The sequence below is a fragment of the Anser brachyrhynchus genome, assembly GCF_964034855.1.
Source record: "Anser brachyrhynchus genome assembly, chromosome: 8".
Taxonomy (NCBI): Eukaryota; Metazoa; Chordata; class Aves; order Anseriformes; family Anatidae; genus Anser; species Anser brachyrhynchus.
In genome coordinates this window covers 32,796,028-32,816,506 of record NC_137702.1, presented here as the reverse complement: position 1 = coordinate 32,816,506, position 20,479 = coordinate 32,796,028, and the positions used below count along the sequence as shown (strand labels likewise).

The following is a 20,479-nucleotide window of genomic DNA, read 5'->3' as shown; positions in this document are numbered from 1 at the left end:
AATAGAATCACAAAACACATCTTTAAAAACTGAAGTGAAAATGAAATATTTTGAAACTATTGAAGTGGAGGGGTTTTTTGTTTGTTTTCCCATTTTTTCCTCTTTATTTCAGGTCAGAATGGGGAAAAAGGTTTTGAAAATATTGGCAGGATATGGCGTTGGGTAACTACCTGCACCCTGGTCTGGTTCTTCCTCATTTGAAGGTAAATAGTCAAAGTGAAGGATTTGCCATATTATATGAAGTTATTGTAAAACAAAATTTGTTAGCAGAGACCACCAGCAGCTTCAGAAGAAAGTGATTATACCCAGTCCAGTGATGTACAAAATATTTTTAGAGAGTTGATTTTGTTTTCAAGCTATGTATCAGGATATCAGTTCCTTTTGTCAATGTATAGAGACCAATGGCAAGAACATCCAATATCTGTGTGAGTGCTTCGTTGTATATTTGATTCGGCATACTGCATCTCCTAATTCTGTTCCTGAAATACAACTGTAATGATGTTGTTCAGTTTCAGTATGCTCTTGTATACCCTCATGCAATGTAATATCAAAATGCTTTCTGTTACTAAGAGAAGTGTGTGTGTGAATACAACTTTGTGTATGAAGCACTTCCTTCTGTCTCTTAGCCTGTTGAGAAACAAGTTTGATTGTTTTATAGAATTTTGCTTTGTTTGAAGAAATTATTGAGAGATGGAAACCTCATCTTTCAGCTAGAAAGATGAGGTTTGCCGTGAAGATTGTAAGTGAATTTATTTTTCTCTCCTCAGGGAGGAAGGTCCATAGTCCACATCCAGCTCCTCCAAAAGTTGTCTCCTTCTCTCAGGAGCATCCTGCCTGTTTGCAGGCACGTTCGTTGTTTGGAAGAACATGGCTGTCATGGAAGGTCGTGGTCAGAGAAGGGGAAGGAGGTCTCACAGGTAGGTAGGGCCAATCCTGCTGTGCACTTTGAATTTCAGGATAGTGACCTTGAACTCATCTCTTCTCCATGGGGAGTCAGCATAGTAGACCAGAGCAGTGGGGTGAAGTGTTTGCTGTGACCTGCCTTGCTGATCAGATGAACTGTTATGTATAGCAACACTTCATATTTTTTTCAGGATATATAACTTCACTCCGAGATCTGAGTTGAAGTGATGTACACACTACACCGTTCACAATTTCTTCAGACCAGTTCATTCACCAAAGGTATTTTGTGACTTTTTTTCTTAATCTCCTTTTTTTTCAGTTGGTACAAGAAATTTTTGTATGGCCTGTAATGGATGAATTTTATCACAGCTGGTGGAAAATAGAATGTTTATACAGAATAAATCCTAAATTCTATTTTACTTGTCTTAGAGTAATATAGTCCAGAGAACCTATATGCTAAGGAGATGTGTATTGGGAATATACCAATGACTCTCTCTTTTAATTTGAAATTATTTTTGAAATGTGTGCAACTGTTTTACAGACTGCTTGTCAAGCTCCAGTTCACATTCTCTATCTGTAAAATACTGTTTTAGTTCAATTGAGGCTGTGCTTCAAAGATATCATTAGCTTCATGGCTCCTGCAAAAGTCCCCCACAAACTTGCAGCCCTATGAGGCAGAGTGCTGATCTGACACAAGCTTATTCTGCTCATTCTACTTTTTGTTTCCACACTTTCACTGACTGCCAAATAGTATAAGACATTTTCACAGGGAGTGAGCAACAGCAACTAGTTATTTTGCATTCGTGTATGTTGCTGTAGAATAAGGACAGAATTAAATAAAACTTTTAAAATTAAATATTAAAAAATAAGTATTGCAGAGAGCTCATCAACAGTAGAGAAGTTATTTGCCATATTCTTTGCCTTGAATATATGTATATTATCTTCACCTACTGTGGCATATCTTCTGCCATGCTTGTTATGTGGCTCTAGACTCCCATTAACTGAATCCCTGGTGGAAAGCCGTTTCCCTACATTATATTGTAATGCTCTTGTTAATGATAAATTGATGAAGAGCTGCTTTTTTAGATTAGGTGAGTAGTCCTTTGATAATGGGGTTGGAATCAGGCCAGAGGTTTTATACTACTTTGCCTGGAGGGTGAGAACCAACTAAAATATTCCTTTCGTGTGTTCTGCTAGAAAATGAGACAGTCAAAGAATTTCAGCTTTTAATTTTAACAGAGCAGTTGAACACTAGTTTACATAGTGGGTATTTTTAGACTTTGTCTTTATATTGCCCCATATTTCTAATAAATTATTAAAGGAAGGTACTTCTCATGTAATTAGAGTGCCAAGCACCTTTTAAACAAGATCAACTTCTTTACATTTGAATTGACTGGTTTCGTTTTACATGGCAAAAGATCATAATCAAAATACTTTTCCATGTTTCAAAGTTAAGATCAATTGTTGTCTTTTTCCAGTTCCAAATGCACTAGATTAGTGCTTTTACTGTAATAAAAAACTGTTAGGATATTTATGGTTTTTTATTTTTTTTACATAAAAATAGACGTTTCCTGTTATTTCTTAAGCAAGGAATGTGTAACAACTCATGCTCATATCCATGGAGATTTTTTTTAGTTATTGTCATTAATTGAAATGAAGTCAGATAAAGTTACAAAATCACACACATCCTCACAAAAACCATTAAAAAAAAAAAAGTTGTAGCTTATTTTAGAATTAAGAGTTTGACACCCATACACTTACCCAGAGAATTTCTTCAGGTTTTTTGATGAGAGCTGACTTAATCTCACTATAGGAGATATTCACAGATCCCTTATTTGCCTTCTGCTTTCCAAGAACTATTTGTTGTGGTCATCAAAAGGAAAATTGTGTTCTAGGTTGAAATTTCTGTCCCTCAGCTAAGTCTTCATTCTGCCCTAAGTTCATACCCTTGCTAGCCCATTGAGATTTAGTGTTAAACTTTCTGTTCAGACTTTTGTTTCCAGAGGGAACTGCCTGGGATCCCAGCACCATCTTGTGAATTGCTCAGTATATTGGGGTCATTGTGCTGAGGTGTCTCCATGCAAAGACAAAAAGTGTGTCAGGCTTCAACCCTAACCAAGAGATAGTGAGTGACAGTAAAATGCAAAGGCAGCTTTGAGGAGGATAGGAAAAAAGAAGAAGGTTTTGGGGTTGTTGTACTACCTTTCCAAGGATTCAGAAAATTCTCTGTGATCACCAGTCTGGAAGGCTACTTCCTGAGGCCGTGGTACACCGTGGCAAATAGGAGGTGTGTTGGTAGAGGAGGAGTCTGTTTTGCAGTTGCGCCATCTTTGTTTAGTTGGCCTCTTTTAGGAAGATTTTGGGTACAGCTTTCACCAAACGATTTAGTCAATGACATGATCTCTGTGTTGTGACTGGGAAGGTAAAAGGCAAAAGATATCTTCTGTGTTAAAAATAAATAATATATATATATAATAAAAAAATGTGTTTGGAATTCATGAGTATGCTGTATCTGAATATATATAAAGGCTTTCTTTACCTGAGAGTTTGCCTTACAGGACAAACATTATCCTCAGTCTCAGTGCCCCTGCAGGGGAAAGTGTGCAGAAATTTAAATATTATGTTTAAAGTGATCCTGGTTGTAAAGAGCTAGAGCCAAAATACCTAAAAGACAGCTTTCGTTAAGTTGATATTTGTTTCAACCTGCGAAAAGAACAGTGGCTGAGTGCTTGTTAAAGGTATATTTTCTTTTATGTTATATGGAGAGAGACGTCAACTATTTACCATAAATATATTTATACATTTGAATATATAAATGATACTGTTACTTACCTTTAGTAGGTTTCCCACTGACAGGTATGCTCAGAAAACATCTTTCACTAAACCTGAAATGTTGATATAAATATCTGAAGAAAAATACTAATCACAGAATACATTGAACAGACTTACTGATCTTGTATACCTGGAAAAAGATTTTCAAACAGACTTTGTCAGCTCAGCCTTGGCATTCCTTGTCAAACAAAAGCATGCCTAAAGACACGTTTCAAAAGCAGACAATGTAGCACTTGCTAACCTGCAGAAAATCGAAAGGGATCAGGGAGGCAGAGAACAAACAGAATAGGTAAGCGATAAGAAATGGAACACAGTTCTAAAGAGCTGTTTCAGAGAGCCAAATATGTTTAAAGAAGCCTACATCAATAATTAAACATCAGTAAGTAAAATTCCAGTATACTTTTTTCCCGGTATTGTTTTAAGATTTGTAATATAGAAATGAAATTATTGATTCAGAATCAGTAAGAAAACATAGCTAGTGTTAGGGGAGGAAGAAATGAGTCGGAGGAAGAAGAGACAGGAGTATTTTTAGCACAGAGATGCTAGTCTGGAATGTTAACTTTTCATAATAGGAAGTCCATACTTCAGTATTCGTCCACTTCAGTCAGTTGAAAATTTGGGTCAGGCAGCTGTTATCTGAATTGACAGCAGCTATCTGATTAAAAGTAAAATGCTCTTTAAAAAAAAAAAAAAAAAAAAAAAAGAGAAAGGGAGAAAAAAGGCTGTGCTGTGTCACATTCACGCCACTCATGTTGCTTACGCTGTGTCACACTGTACAGTGATTTGATGCTACATAACACAACATGACATGAGTCACAGTTCACTGCTATCCACATTACACTCAGGTAGTTTGGCATAGCTCTAACTTTTGCTTTACTCTCATTTCCTATTCAGTGCACTCCACTTAGACTGGTTGGTTAATGCAGACAATTGCTGTACACTCAAAACTAGAGTTCCCTACCCAAATACATTTTTCATTGGATATTAAAGTGGAAACTTCAGTGGATATCTTTTGCACATCCATATGCAGCTACTTTGCTCAACATAGGAGGGTCATTAATGGCAACTTACCCCGAAAGGAAGGAGTTAAGGGGAATTTCCCACAGGAAATACAGCTGGTGTCTGTGGCAATGACTTTCTGAGTTGGAGAAGTTGGCCAGACTGATCTATTGGGTGGCATCCCTGCCCATGTTAGGTGGGGGAGTGGAAATAGATTATCTTAAAGGTCCCTTCCAAGCTAAGTCATTCTATAAGTACTCTCTAAATGGAAAATAATTTGACTTTTTTCTGCCACCAGAGATGTTCCCAAAACAAAACCTCATATTAACCTCACAGCCTCCCCCTTCAACTTCAATTTGAATTGAATACCTTTCTGTTTCAGAGGGATGTGAACTTTAATTCCAGATCTGAATTTATAAGTAGTCTGTAGCAGGCTGAACCAAAATTCCACATCTCCAAATGCTTAAGATATGAAGAATTCAACGTTTTTTCAGAGCTTTGCACTTTGGGTCTAGCTGTCTTAATTGGATGTTTCCCTATAATAATAGTCTTATTTTCTTTGTGCTCACCTGCCTCAAACAGCAAGCGTCAGCCCTGGAGCACAGTTAAATTGCACTACTGCTTCCTGTAAAAAAAAAAAAAAAAAAAAAAAAAAAAAACACCTCTTGCTTGCCTGTCATAGCATCTTACCTTTGTTCTAAACAATAGTAGAGAGAAGCACAAATTACTAGGTAGATTTGATGAGCTTCTTTAATTTTTATTGACAGCATCCTGAAGTTCTAGATCCACTTAGCACCTTCAATGAAGTGATAAGTGATTTAGCTTTTTGGGGACAAATTGGTTTTATTAACTCCAAGTGCCAAATTTACCAAAAATAACTCATTAGCTGTGCATTATGATTCACTAGGGTGCTCTGCTCTTGGCTAGATCCCAAAAAACACATTTGTGTACAAATGTGCCTATTATGGGGTGTGAGACTTATTAATGGTGTACCATATGCACCAGTGCATTTTTCTTTTTCTCTTTATAACAAAGCAGTTTTCCTACCACGGATGACAAGTGACCAGCTTTTGAAGGGTTAAACCTATTCAAATGTGATAAAACCTGAGAGACCACAGCAATCAAGCTATCATTCAGCCTCAGCTACTCCCTTTCCCCTTTCCTGTGGCTACAACTTGAACCTAATATTCCTTCCTTTGCAATTAAGAAGCAAAAAAGGGAGCCAGCAAAAAAATTTAGTTGTGGACTTGATTTCTGCTGCTAAGTTTACATTTGCTGGAGAGCAAAACGGTTTACTCCCTCTGTTCCTTTTGAAAAAGCTGTAATTCACAAACTGCTCCTGCCCCACAACTTGATCGATAAGATTTTTCCTCGCTGTGGAAAAGTGATGTCTGATACTGTGGTAAATTTGGCTTAGTTTCCTGTGTATTTAAAAGAGCGAGTTGTATAGTTACACAGAAATCCAGAAGAAAAGCAATGGTTGATGTGAAAAAGGCAGGAGTATTTTTCTCGTCTTATTTCTTGGTGATAAAGACAGGCTGTGATTTTCTTTTACGTTGCTGTTCTGAATACTGTTGGTACCTTCTATCTAGAGAGCAGAGACAGAGCAACCCCTAAGAAGCGAGCCCAGTTACAAAAGGTTCTTATGCTAACAGCACTGATCAGTCAGGGAAGGTGAATCTGCAAGCCAAGATAAAATGTTCTTTCCATAATCCAAGGAACAGGCAGGAAAACCCTCTTTCTGATCTATCTGGGGAGGCAGTGAGGGTGATCACAGGGCCAGTGGGGCAGCTGGGGCACTGATGATCCTGTCCCTGCTCCACTCCAGGCTTCTGTGAGGTCTTTGGCTTGTTGTTTCAGGCCCACCTGCAGCGGCACAGTGTGGAACAAGTCCTTCCTGAGACAGCTGGATTTATTGTCGCTTATCATTCACTGACCACCCTCTACAAATGTTCTTTCTGTCGTGGACTGGGAGGAAAACTCTTCCTTTTTCTTCTTCAATATTTCTAATGTCCTGTGTCAAAAGACATTTGCTTCCGCTTCTTAAATCAGTTACTGGAGTTTTACCTATATGCTCTCTTCCCCTACCCCTAAGCGCTTTGGCTATTAATTGAGTTTTTCTAGTGTAGTAAGCTGAAGTTTTTCACCACATAAATGATTCATCTAAATAAAGTGAAGTTATTGTGCAAAAGTTAAATTGGGCTTTAATTTGCCTCAGGTCTCTTTTGAGCCATTTCCTTGGTTGCTCCTTATTGTGGAAATGTTCCCTTCATTGTACACGGTTTTCTTTAAAACACAAGCTGAAAGAAAACGAAAGGGACCAAATTTTGTTGTTTGAGCATCCTGAGAACTGATGCCAGGTCCAGGAGATAGTTGCTCCAGGAATTTCTCTTCTGTCTTCATTCAGGTCTGATGGGAAATATGAGAAGAAAATGGATGAATGGCTGTGGCAAAATTCTGGTTCTTTCACTTCCTCCAGTACCCCCATTTCAAATGCATGGCCAAAGGGATAGATGGTGTCTCATCAGGTTCACAGATGATTGTACTTTTAATGCTGTTGTTACTGGATTTCTGAAAGGGCAATTGCCCTTTGGTCTGTCCTCTAGGTAGGTAAACCTGCAAGTGAGGACCTCTGAGTGCAAGTAAAACAAGATGTGCTATCAAGAGGAAGGTAGTTACAGGTACAGGGATCAGCTAAAGTCTAATTTTGACAGGCTTCTGTGAGCAAAGGCTGCCTCGGTGTTGTGAGGTAGCTGCTTCTCATGGTGTTGCTTGTCATTGCAGAGATCCACACACAGACTGATGCTTCAATATCCTGTCACCTCTGCTTGAAAAATAAGGTCATGTCATATACTTGATATATAGTGCATTCATTACTTATTATTTTATGCAATTAAAATATTTAGCTAAGTAACAGTGTGTGGGTGTGTTTGTGTATGTGTGGGTATAAATAAGTATAAATAAAACAGTATTAGTGGTGCAATAGCACTGAATAATTTATCCAGACCAAATGAATTATTTTCACCCTCTTACTGTTAAACATTTCAAATTGAATTCCACAAGGTCATTTGCAATGTTCTTTTTTAATAGGCATATTGCAGTAATAGTAGTTGTGGTGTTTCAGAGTATCATAGCTAAATTTAAGGATATGATGGCTGAAGAGCTTGCCCATTTTCCTTAGATCAGCTGGTCAAATGAAAGATCATACTTCTGTCTGCAAAACATGTTTCTTTTCTAATCAATTAATATAGTTGCATAGGTCCTCATTTCTGATGGAAGTGGTACAAATATTTAAAAGCAAATTAATACAGAGCCTGGTGGGTCAGTAAATACTAATAAACCCCTGAAGACTCAAAGTGAGACCAAGTGGAAAAGAGAGGATGGACTGATCAGAGATAAACTGACATGAGTAGCAATAATAATAGCAATATAAAATGACTTAGAATGTCACTACACAACAAGATATTGCAGTAGCACCAGAGCACAGGTAAGAGCTTGTAGTATATGCAGTTTCTCTATACAGTGTCACTGTAATCAGAGATTCCCATCAGGGTATAGTAACCATTTGATTTTGATTCACCCCTTTGCTTCAGTGCTTGCCTTGGGCCACACCAGATCCATCTGGCTACCTGTCTTGCTTTTGCAACCCCTGTCATAAGGACTCCTGCCAACTGCTTGTCTCTCAATATGGTGCATTTACTACCCCTGAAAGCAGTACCTTCTGCTAGTCAGGGAAGGAGAACACTGAGGAGCAGTGAACTGGCAGGTTGACAAATAAGCGGAGACTGACCCAGGGCTGGCACCCTCCAGAACTCGCTTATATTTTTGTGTTGGGCATGATCTTCTCTAAGTGTGGCCCTGATTCCAGCTGTCATTTTAGGTCAGATGCATAATATCAGTTTACAGAACAAGAGTAGTTAAAGGACCTTCATCCATCATAGCCAGATGGAGAGAGAAAAAAAAGAACAAATAAACAATAGTTATCAGCAGTGCTTGGGACATATTTTGGTTCTTCTTCAGAACTGGTAGCTGGGCAGCGATACCAATAAAGATGGTAACCTCCACCATAACAGTCCCTTGTGAAACTGCTGTGTGCTGGGAGAAACAAATCAATGCCTTATCAGCACAAAGAGAAGTTATCTTCACAGATACAATTTGTGATATTTTTTGCAAGATAAATAATAGAACCCAAGCTAACTGCACCAAAAGGCAAAACATCCCACTGAGCAAACATTCCACTCGGGCTATTTAAAAACCTTCTCTTTATCAGTGAGAAGCACTGACCTTGTAAATTAGCTGTCTTTTCTGTGAGAAGACTGTTGCTGGACAAGGCAAGAATGAAATCATTTATTTGTTGTTAACATCTCCTTAAAAGAGGTTGAAATTACTCTCTTCACAATGGAAGCAGATATTTTTCTTTTTCTTCCTCTGTGTATCTTTCATCCAGTTTCTGTTTTATTAGAATGGCCCCAGAGTAGTTGACTTACACTGGGCAGGTCTGTGCTCCTCTGGGAAATGGATGGTACAGCTTTTCTGCTTGGACCAGTCCCTCTTTTCCTCCCCAACTTTTTTGGCTGTTACTGGCCACCTACTGCTGGATTGCTTTTCAAACGCTTTCTGCCCCACTCATCCGGCAAATGCTGCACTTATATTCCTAAGATACTCTGAGATAGCTTCTGCTGGACCTTTCTTGGAGAATATTTGAACAGGAGAATATAGGGAGGTAAAATAACTCACTTCACCTCTTCAGTTCAATGTGGATTCTCATGAGGAAGCCAGACAGACGTTTTGGCAAGTGGCAATGCAATTGTTTTGTACTGGCTCGTGTCTTCTGCATTCAGTTTTGTGTCTAGGGGTCTCGGGCTAAAAATAAGTGGTGGTTACATATCTCATTTTTTAGGACTGTACTACATGTCATATTTTGTCAATTGTGAAGAGTTAAATCCTAGAAAATAAGAAAATTTTGAACGCCAGTAATTACATATTTGTTCCATGGCTCATAAGGATTGGTTCCTGCCCTTGGGTTTCACACAAGAGGATTTAGACCATTCTCCTGCTGTCTTTACTCTTTTCCCTAGAAAGCTATTTCAATGCCTGCAGCTCTGCTACAGTCAGGTAGTGATTAGAATATATTGTCAAATCTTTTTGCTTTTTTTTATTATTATTATTATTGTTGTTGTGTCACACAGCTCACCTGCCAACTTGTTTCTTGTTAATTCAACTCTTCTTATCTGCTTCTGTTTCTACACTTACTTGTGGGGAGGTGAGGTGACTGGGACTGAATAGGAGATAGCGGTAGTTGAAGCAAGATGAAAATGAATGATATTTTCAAATCCTAAGCAGGGCTGCAGAGGGTAATAATTAGATTAAAAAGGCCCTCTGCAGGTAGGTGCAAATAGGCTAGTCTAAACAAGTGCCACTGTTTTAATGTGGGCTGTTCAAGACGATGTCATTACCTGACTAGACTGCCACCTTTCACCTCCAGCCGTTGTGCTCTGTTAGATCTCACTAACAGGGAGAGTGAGGAACTTGTTTGCAGGGGATTTGTTGTCTCACGCTCAGAGGCAGCTGAGAGACTTGCCAAATGACAGGAAGACGCTTACATTCACAAGGTGTGATTGCCTAAGTGTTTGACTGTGTCTAATTAGTTTGCCTTTGCTGGTTGGTAGCTCCACAGTCAGAAGCAGATTGACTCTGCAGGCTTTAAGCAAAGAGGTCTGATTGGTGTTATTATCATTTGTTTATTTAACCCTCCCACTAGCCATGAAATATTCCCTATGGCATGGTCTTTCGCCTGTCTTTAAAAAAAAAAAAAAGCATTTTTACAGCACATTAGAATGAATATTTTCTTCCATCATCTCCCCACAGCTTCTAGGTATACTGTATTTAATTTCTTTTAAACATCTAAACATGTTCAAAACAGACATTAGTACTAACTTTTTGAGTTTTGAAATATGAACAGCATTGGATTGCTTTCAGAAGCAGATGATGTTAGCTTATTTTTATCATAACTATGTGTGCTGTACCTGTTTGGCCAGGCTTCTCCGAGGATAAAGAACCAAATCCTAATCTTTTCCTTGGCCCTGTTTAGGAAGTGATTCCTATAATGAGAAGAGGCCAAAAAATTAAAAATAGGCTTGGAAAATCCTTATGAAAATAATAGGTAGCCCACATTCGAAATCAAGAAGGATTCTCTGGGAAGTATCAATGTTATTTTGCTTGGCTATACCTCAGGGATGCAATTCTACAGTGCAGTTTCTAGGGAATTCCCCACCGGCTTTCAAATTTATGGGGCATGAGACCCAAGATTCAGGGAAAAAAGGGGGGAAGAGGGCATGCCAAAAGGTGATTCCAAGTTTGAGAAATGAGTTTTTTCTGCAGGGAAGTTCCTTTACGTTCTTCCTAGAGTGTACTTGTAGGCAACTTTTTGCCTGTGCCCAAAAAAACTCAGGGTTTGGAAAGATCTGGTGTTCTTATCAGATGCTTCTCCCAAAGATAACACATCCTGATCAGAAAAGGAAAGAAAAGGTCAATTTCCAGAGTCTCTGGGATTGCTTTGGTGGATTTTAGCAAACATCTGTTCTGTTTCAGTTCTTTGGATGTTACCACTTTGGAAGTGCAAAACTTGAAGATACCAACAGATATCTCCTTGTTTGAAGGGCCACTTCTATCTTGCTATTCTGCTTGTTCCTTTTTGATTTCTGTTCAGGCTGCATAGTGAGGATTTCCACATTGCCTAGGACTTGCTTTATTTTTGAGTATAATGTTTTTCCTTCAAACTGTTCAAAGACTGTCTGCTTTAGCATTTCTTAAAGACAACCTAAATTCTCCTCAGGACATTGTCAAATTATACAAGTAATGCAAAGTATATAACTGAAAGAATAGCTTATTATCCTATCAGTAAAAACATAATCAGATTAAATATGCCTATTTATTTTTCTCCACTCCACTATTCTTAGACATTCCAAGTCATAAAGCCCCATCTTAGCATTTCATTATATGATGCAAATTTTATAAACAACTGCCATTACTATACCCACAGTCATTATTCCAAATCAAATACAAAACAAAGGAAAACAGAATAAGAATTCTCACATCTGTAGACTGCATTTCAGGGCAGCCCCTCTTTGGCTTACACAGCCATTTTCCCTCAGGGAGTGTGAGATGCGAAAAGAAGCTGCATCTCTGGGGATGTTGGGGGGAGCTGTGATTCAGCTGAGAGAGATTTATCATCTCATCTCCAGCCAGATGCACTCTATTGCTTGATGATCTCAGCAGGTCCAAATGAACAGAGTGTTGCATCAAAGGTCAGGTAACTTGTTTAATGTTAGGGATAAATGTTTTACGAAAACTAAGAACAGTCTTGAGCCTTCATTTTAATCAGGAAGTTAAATATTTTATTTCCCTGTAAGTTGGGTGAGTACCCTCTTAGCCATACCTTTCCTTAGACCTCTTCTAGACTACTGCCTGCTCCAGCCATTCTTGAAATCTTCCGAGTTTCAGGACTACTCTGCAACAATAGCAGACTGGTTTTAATTTCTCACTCAGGAACCCTCATGAGTTTTCATGATCTGGAGCAGGAGGGTGCAGAAAAGAAGCTGATCACTGTCCTCAGCCTGGAGTTTTGTTGTTGCTGTGGAATGGCTTTCAGCTTGCACATTTGGTGAGACAGAAATCATGAAGTTGCCCCTTGAATTCCCATGTGACAACACAGCATGTTGCTATATACCACTGGGCCAGACTTGACTAAACCTGTGTAATTGTTGTACCGTGTAGCTTATCTTAAGTCTTGAAAGATTTCTTAACAGCAGAGAGACCAAGATCTTTAGACCATTATTATAATACAGTAGCAGAAGAAAATATAACCTATCAAATGATCCGATTAAAATTAAAAAACTTTTTTTTTTTTTCTAGAGCATTTGCTAATTGTCACTTCTCTGCAATGTTACACAACTCCCATGTGCAAACAGACTTACTGGCAAGTTTCTGTGTACATACCAGCACCCTGGCTCTACTAAACCCCCTTATCTTAGCTTCACTAATTTGCCGTGTCAAATTAGTGTGATGAAACAAACTCTAATTACACTGAAAGATCACTTAGAGCATTAGCACTGCTGCTGTGGTCTGTTCTTGTGTGTCTTATTTGCATACTAATCCAGTGTGCCTAGGTAGATGACAAAATGAAATGTTTACTAACATGTTTACGAGGGTTTTCTGAGAAGTTGCTGACTCAGCCTTGACAGATGCTCCCGTAGGCAGAGTGCTGGAAGAAGGAAATATGAACCACATTGCTCAGGTTTAGGGAGGATGTTATTTTTCTCCTTCAACTTCCCTGCTAGTTTGTTTGACTCTTTGGGGAATCATGATTATTTTTTTTTCCATTTTGAAAATAGGCTGAATAATGACATCAGGAATCAAAAATATAATTATGACTCATATTTGGTATTTAAGCATATAGGATCAAAACACCAAAAGTATAGAAGGAAGCACAATTTAACAGGTTGGATTTAAAAAGCTCTTTAAATATCTTCTGCAAAAGAACAATAGAACAGAATTCCTAGTGGTAGGAGTTAGGGAATAAGAGCATGGATTAACAAATATGTAAGCCTTTCCATCTCAGTGTGTTCAGTGGGATGAATTTGTTTATAAATTAATAAGTAATTGTTGTTTTCTTCCTGACTGAAAATATTGATTTGTAAATATGTGTGGCTGCTGACTTAAACAGTACCTAGCTGCTCTAAATGTGCATTTACTCACTGAGGAAGGAAAAAAAAGGCTATTGCAAAATTTAGGCTCAGAATATGAAACACGACTCTCTGATTTTGATTTCCTGCTGGCGTTACAACTTCTATTCTATTGGAAACATAAAGCCCATGTTAATAGGTTTTGCTTCACATTTTAAAGCCGTGGGATTGAGATACAGAATCCTGAAAAGAAGGGGAAGATGGTGCCTTACCATTTGTGGGTGGGCCTGCTAAGTTCATTTTCCCACTCGTCTTCACATGTGAATGATTTCTGGCCCTTTTTTATCACACCACCATGCACAGGCCTTGCCTGAAGATATTCATGAGAACTAGCAGGGCTATTCCTTGCTCTGTTCCTAATTGTAATGGGCAAAGTCATAGGAAAAGCTTGGCTTAGGTAACATCTTCAGCTTCTTCTAAGAAAAAAAACAAGCTGCAGTCCCTGTTCTGCTGAGGTTCACACTGGCACTCTGGATGATTTAAATGCAGCCAGGTTTAGTGTGGAGTATGCCTAAAATGGGTGGAGATCTCTGTGCATCTTGGTCATCCTGTAAAGCACTGGGAATGAAAAGGAGGTAAATGACTAGGAGGTGAAATTGCTTGATGCCCTGAGTAGGTGTATATTTACTTACTGTACTGTACCCAGTCTGCAATGTGTATGCTCAATAACCTAGGCTTACAGCTTTTTCCATATGAATGTTTATTGGAATAGAACAGGCAAGAGTTACTTATATTTGTATCTGCAGAGAAAACTTTATTTATTTGTGTGTAAGCATGTCATATAACATACACAGAAAAGAAAACACTTCACGGTAGAGAAGTCATGGTATTCATTACAATTAAAAAAAACAATCCCAGAAATTTTCAGTTAACCAGATAATTAACCTCTTGCCACAGTACAATAAGGTACTTTTCCTATCATAATGTTACAGAGGACGCAGGTCATGGGTGGGTAATTGAGTCTGCAGATAAATGAAAGATTTTTTGATGTGACTTTGTAATAGACATACAGGAGATGACCTGTGAGTTGTATCATACATACAATGCACTGGCAAACTGGGACACACAAAATAGAAACTGTATTGTAATTTCATTCTAGGTTTTCAATTTTTTTCATAAAATGCTAATTTTGCTATAGATCCATTATGTATGAAACTCTAAAAACTTTTTTCTCCTTCAGTGCCAGAGGGATTTTACATGTGTAAGCCCAATTTAGTTTTAATGGCAGATACCAGTATACAAGCGCCATTCACTGTGATTCACAGTCTAGTGGACCTAATTAACTAATACTTGCATAGGTAACATTTCCTCTACGCAGTTTCAGCATTCCAGTTAAAAGTACGGTCCAGCAAACAGAATCCAAGTTTGCATACCTAGCTGAAATATCTTGTAGGTGAATTGACTTAATTTTATTCTTTAAACATAGATTTTTGATTTCCTTTCTTCAAGAACAGTATAAGTTGTATGGTTCAAAAGCTTAGACCTGTGTTTGTTACAACTTCACAGTGAATTAGCATCTCAAACATGGCACGCTATTGCTCTACAGGCAAAGTCCAGGGCTTTCAGCAACAGCTACTTCTTGTACCAGCGTCAGAATCTCTCTGTTGCCCTCACTGATCACGGGAAACATCCATATTTCCCAGTTGCTGTTATGGAGAAGACAGTGAAAATCCACTTGTTTTAATGAAAAGCGTGGCTATTATTACCATCAAGCTTCTAGATTAGCAACACGGTTTACCACTAGAGACAAGTTAGATGCCTATGGCAATATTTTATGTTAAATCCTGTAAGATTTTCTCTCAGGGATTAAGGCACAGCCTTGCTTTCTGTAAAAGCACCTTGATATCATCACATTTATTTTTAACTCTTCCTGAGAACTAGGCCCCATCTTGGTCAAAGCCAGGATAGATGAATGGCAGTCGCTGTAGCTACAGCACTGTAAGTCAGCCAGGTTTTAAAGAGCTGGTTTCAAACAACGTAGCAGAAGACAGTTCAGTTGTGGAACCAGGGCAACGTTCAATTTGCCTTTGTCCAGACTATACTCATTGCGGAACATTGCAACCAGGGAACACGTAGTTTCCTTATCAGGGATAAGTAACAGGGAAATTTTGCAATAGCTACTAAGGTGTGCAAGTGGTTAGATGAGGAGCTCATTTTCACCCGTAAAGTGGAGGAGGACAAAAAAAAAAAAAGTGCAAGCTGTTTGTTACACTAAAAAGACAATGTTCTTATATCCAAGGCATCAGGTGTCCCAAGATACTAAATATGAGCTTGTATAAGAAGAGTAAATTGAAATCTTCTTGAACTTTTCTTGAAGTTTGGGCTACTATGAAACTTCTTGGCTCAGTCCTATCTCTCAACAGATTCATAATAACAGAGTTAGGCTGTAATTGGTACCACACTGACACATAATGTAAAGTGTTACCTACATTTAAAACTTGAAAATAGTATTTGAATTCCATATTCACGGGTAATAAGAGTTCATCTTCATGGTTGGGAAAATGAGTTTCAGAATGACAGCTCCTAACCTGGACTTTCACTTTCCAGTTCAGTTCATATCATTTTCTTAATATGGGCATTATTCTGCAGTCCTTATTCAGGCAAAACCTCCCTGAAGCCGTGAATATCAACACAATGATAGCCACTGAAAAGGGCTTATCACTATGAATATATGTTTGTCTTTTAGTCTCCACACTTTTAGTGTAAGCTTTATGAAGAGTGTTACAATAGTCCATACTAACACCAACATCATTATATGTCAGCAGTTCCATGTAAAATATTTTTTTTAAAAATAACAATAATTGGCATTTAGACCTTCTTGTTCCCAAGGATTTCAGAGCATTTCCCAAAAGCTGGTGTATTAATTCTCACAACAGTAAATATCTATAAAAAACAAGTATATCTGGGCAAGTTCCAAGGTCCTCCTGGAGAACTCTCTCATAGTACCACTGTGCTTTTGCCTGAGAAAAAAAAAAAAAAACTGCACGTTCAGATTTTTTGGTGAATTTGCAACAAGAAGTTCCACATCCCTCTGAAAAACAGACTTCTTTCCAGTCAGCTCTTCTCTTTACCCTTAGGTCATGTTATCTCTGAACAACACAGTAAATCACAGGAATTTGCTTTTGTAGTACCTTGATTTGACATTTAAATTATTCTCCTTATTCAGATATTCTGACAATCTGGCAATAAGTTTGGCAGTTGTGTCCAAATTTGCTTAATCTGTTCCATTTGTGACAATCTTTGTGTGAGTACTGCTTTTTTTAAAACAAAACCAACAAAACATCAACCAAAACAAAAAACCTGAACAAAACAACAACAACAAAATGGATTTCCTCATGATCCTAGCCTGGCAGTGCTGTGGTAAGGTTCTGATTAAAGCTGGAGAAAACTCTCAGAGGAGGAGTGGGCAATCTTACCACATTGCCTGCAGTGATACTTGGAAAGATAACCACATCTATTCCCTCATGCTTTATTCTTTCTGTAGAAACAAACATCTAAAGATGATGGACCACAATCTGATGTCTGTGGACAGAGAGCGAAGGGGGGAGACATAGCTCTGATCGTCCTTGTGCTAGAGAGGTGGGAAAGCATCAGCTTAGTCTGCTTCTTCACAGTTCACTTGGCTTTGGAAGATGTGAAAAGGTGGCTGTTGGGGAAGAGCAGAGATGAGGGCATTTTTCCCTTCTTTTCCTTTGAGGGTTACCATTCTGGGCAGGTGGCAAGCAGCTGAGCTGTATCCCTTCAAAATTAGCTCATCAGGCATAGTAAGTATCTAGCAATCTCACCTTCTTCATTGCATGAGTGAGTGATTAATGAATGAATATGTTGTTTTTTTCTTCTTTTTTTTCCAGAGTAATTCAAAGCTGCAGTATAATCAATTCAATAAGATTAAGATCCAGTTTGACACTTCAATAACAATAAAACAAGCATTTGCTTGCTAGGGTATGATCAGGAAATACTGGGTTGCAGATAAATCAATATGTAATATAAGTTGCTCTGTAACTTTTGAAAATGTTACTTGTATTTTAAATAGCACAGGCTTTGCATTTGGGAGCTCTTTGGCAGTTATATTGTAAGGTTCTCTATCCCTTTCGCTTGGTTTAAGAAAGGCAAGAGAAGTTCAAAAGCCATGCACAGAGCCCAGATTCACAGAAAAGCTCTCAGAAGAACCCCCATGAAAGCCGCTGGCTGTGGATATTATTCCTGTGGCTGTGAGTGTGTGAGGGCATTTATTCTTGATGAGAGAAATGCATTGAGTGAGGTTCTATCTTCCTGCTCAGTCATTTCATAATACACGTTCATTTCCTCTTAATGAGAGCATAGAACATTGTTTTTGTGGAAATGCAGATTGAGCATTTTGTTGCAAAAGGCTATGCTTACTAAAACCACAGCACAGCCAGCTGACCCTTGAACTGAAATTTCTGATGATTCCTAAAAGAACTAAGTTTATATTTTTTTTTTCTGTGCGTATACAAGGAAATGTATGTCCTTTTTATTTCTATAACAAGTCTATGTATTTTCTTGATGAATTATGTGAAAATATGATATAGTGTGATCAGATATTGTGGGATAAGCCTGAATGCCAAATTAACAGAAAGGAACTGTAACAACAAAATTCACAGCAAATATCTATGATATCAACATCCTTTTTAGAATATATTTCCCTTTGAAATGCAATATTTGGTACTTTTGCAAAGATTCACAATTTTAAAATTTGCACAGAATAGTCATACAGTGAAAAACACATTACTTTGGTTTTAAAGCATTGCTGTATGTTTATCAATGCTACATCAAATACCGTTTTAAAAAGTCATGTGGAAAGTATTTGCATAGATTGTTCCACCACCCAAAATGACACTTGTGTGTGTGGAAACAGAAGAGAGTAAAGATGAGTAATAATTTGATCTAAACAGGGACACAGCTGTATTTCTAATAGGATTCAGGCTTTCCAATGGCCAACGTCTTTCAGTCTGCCTTAAAGGAGCTATGAACTTATCACTCGGGCATGTGCACGTAAATACAGCAGCTGCCGTTGCTGATGGCTTTGAAGTATTTTGCAGTCAACTGCTGGAGCTGGTGGTTCCGTGCCAATTCATGATGTGATTCTGATCCTGAGAGATTTTCATGCAAGACTGGGGACAGAGGTTATGGATCAAATATAATGGGCTGACATGTATTAAGAAAGATTAATGAGTATGGGCACAAATTAATTGTGTTCTTATCAGATAATCAGCAGTTCTCACCAACACTTACTTTCAGTGTTATAAAAGAAGAATATGTGATGGGGTCTCTCTTGGTCAGCTATAAGGAAACAGAGTTTTTATCATTATTTAAATGAGACAAAATATCAGTATTGTCTGTTATGAAGCCTTGTCAAGGCCTTATTCTAGCTCAGATCTAGGCTATTTTTCCACATTACACATTAACAGGGAAAGGAGCTGCAACAGCTGTCTGGAATTATTACAGTGTCAGGAAGAAAACCAGGATAGAGCAGAAATAAGTAGAAGGTTATTCTGTACAACCATACTGTAAGAAGAGTGAAGCAGTATACAGGTAGTGATGGGATACAAAAGATTGTGCCAAGAAAATCATGTTATGACCCCCTAGCCATGAAACATTTTATATTCTCGTTCATTTAAATGCTTTTAAAATGTGAATCTGAGGAGGGGTTCTGTTCTGTGGGATAATTTCCTTTTAACAATCAGAACTTTCTGGATGCTCACCTCTTCCCCAAAAGCCAAGGGTCAGGAGTCCTAAGGCAGCAGGAGGTTGCATGTTGCAGGACAGCTTCCCTAAAAAATTCTGCATTTTGGTGGTAGATTGTTCACTTTGCTGAGTGTTTGCCCATTGTATGCGATATTTTCAAAAAAATCAGCTCCAATTGTTTCTTGCAAATGTTTTCACTGGCCTGAAAAATCTGAATTTGTAGAGGGACTCAGGAAATATATGTGCATTTGTCATGCCTGTTTCTCCATTGCTCATCTTGTGTGTGTTTTTTCTTCTGTTTTTTTGTTTGTTTGTTTTTGTAATGAGTTATATACCAGAGCATTCAGGTTATTGATTTAGGCAGTTACAATTCAGGAGATAATAGAAGCAGCAGGTTATTTTGTTTAAAAATTGTATCAAAGAGCCTGCAAGTAGGCTAATGACTAATTTTATGTGTAGAATGTTAATGAGGGCATTTTCTCTCTGCGAAGCTTTTAGTATGGAAACAATCCATAGCCCGGTGTGAGTGGCTCAAATTCTTGTGTTTGCATAAATCTGGGAGAATTTCAGGCTTGAATTTGAGGCTACTTTCAGTTTACTGAATCAAATCAGAACATTTTGGCAGTAGTAGGTATTTTTGCAGATTTTTATGTAGCCATTTCTGGGAAGTGTTTCATCAGCTATTCCAAATTCAAGCTGTTTACAAACCAAAGCTCTCACAAACCAAATCTGAACATTTGAAATAAGAGAATGACAGTGGCAACAAGCAAAGACATCTGAAGACAGATTTGGATAATAGCAAACTTTAAGAACACCTCCAAGAGAAGCATATGAACAGTGTTCACCAAAAAATCTCAGGAAGGAACTGAACATTTTTGTCCTTATTTTACACCTGAATTTGTAACTCGTCAAGGAACAAATTCTTTTTTTTTTTTTTTTTTTTCCTCAGAGAAATGCTTTATATAGAGAGAAAAGGCTTAGAAAGGCTTCATCCTTAGAAAGAAATCCCACATATGTGAACTTGAGCATCAAGGAGGAGGTTCTGGCTGATGGCAAGTGAAATACGAGTCAGCAGTGTGCCCTGGCAGCCAAAAGGGCCAGCCATACCCTGGAACACCTCAAGCACAGCACTGCTAGCCAGTTGAGGGATGGGATTGTCCTGCTCTGCTCTGCACTGGTGTGGCCTCACCTTGAACACTATGTGCAATTTGGGGTGCCACAATATAGGAAGGATATAAAACTATTAGAGAGCATCCAAAGAAGGGCAACAAAGATGGTGAAGGGTCTAGAGGAAG

The 20,479-nt window shown here is 38.2% G+C and overlaps 1 protein-coding gene and 1 long non-coding RNA gene across 6 annotated transcripts in view; one reads left to right on the top strand and one right to left on the bottom strand.

Moving 5' to 3' along the window:
• LOC308199181 (uncharacterized protein) overlaps window positions 1-20,479 on the top strand; it is a 145,367-nt gene that overhangs the window by 11,353 nt on the left and 113,535 nt on the right. For all 5 annotated transcript variants that reach the window (XR_013954433.1, XR_013954434.1, XM_080602965.1 and 2 more), the window contains exons 5-7: window positions 113-203; window positions 768-917; window positions 1,095-1,182. Coding sequence is in view for 1 of the 5 variants with exons in the window: in XM_080602967.1 (XP_080459093.1) it covers window positions 1,131-1,182 (52 nt within the window). In the remaining 4 variants the exon portion in view is untranslated. The remainder of the gene's footprint in view (window positions 1-112; window positions 204-767; window positions 918-1,094; window positions 1,183-20,479) is intronic.
• On the bottom strand, window positions 5,552-11,943 carry LOC308199185. Its single transcript, XR_013954438.1, has 3 exons — window positions 11,830-11,943; window positions 10,761-10,835; window positions 5,552-7,558 (listed from the first exon to the last, which is right to left on the bottom strand). It is a non-coding gene; the product is annotated as an uncharacterized lncRNA (long non-coding RNA).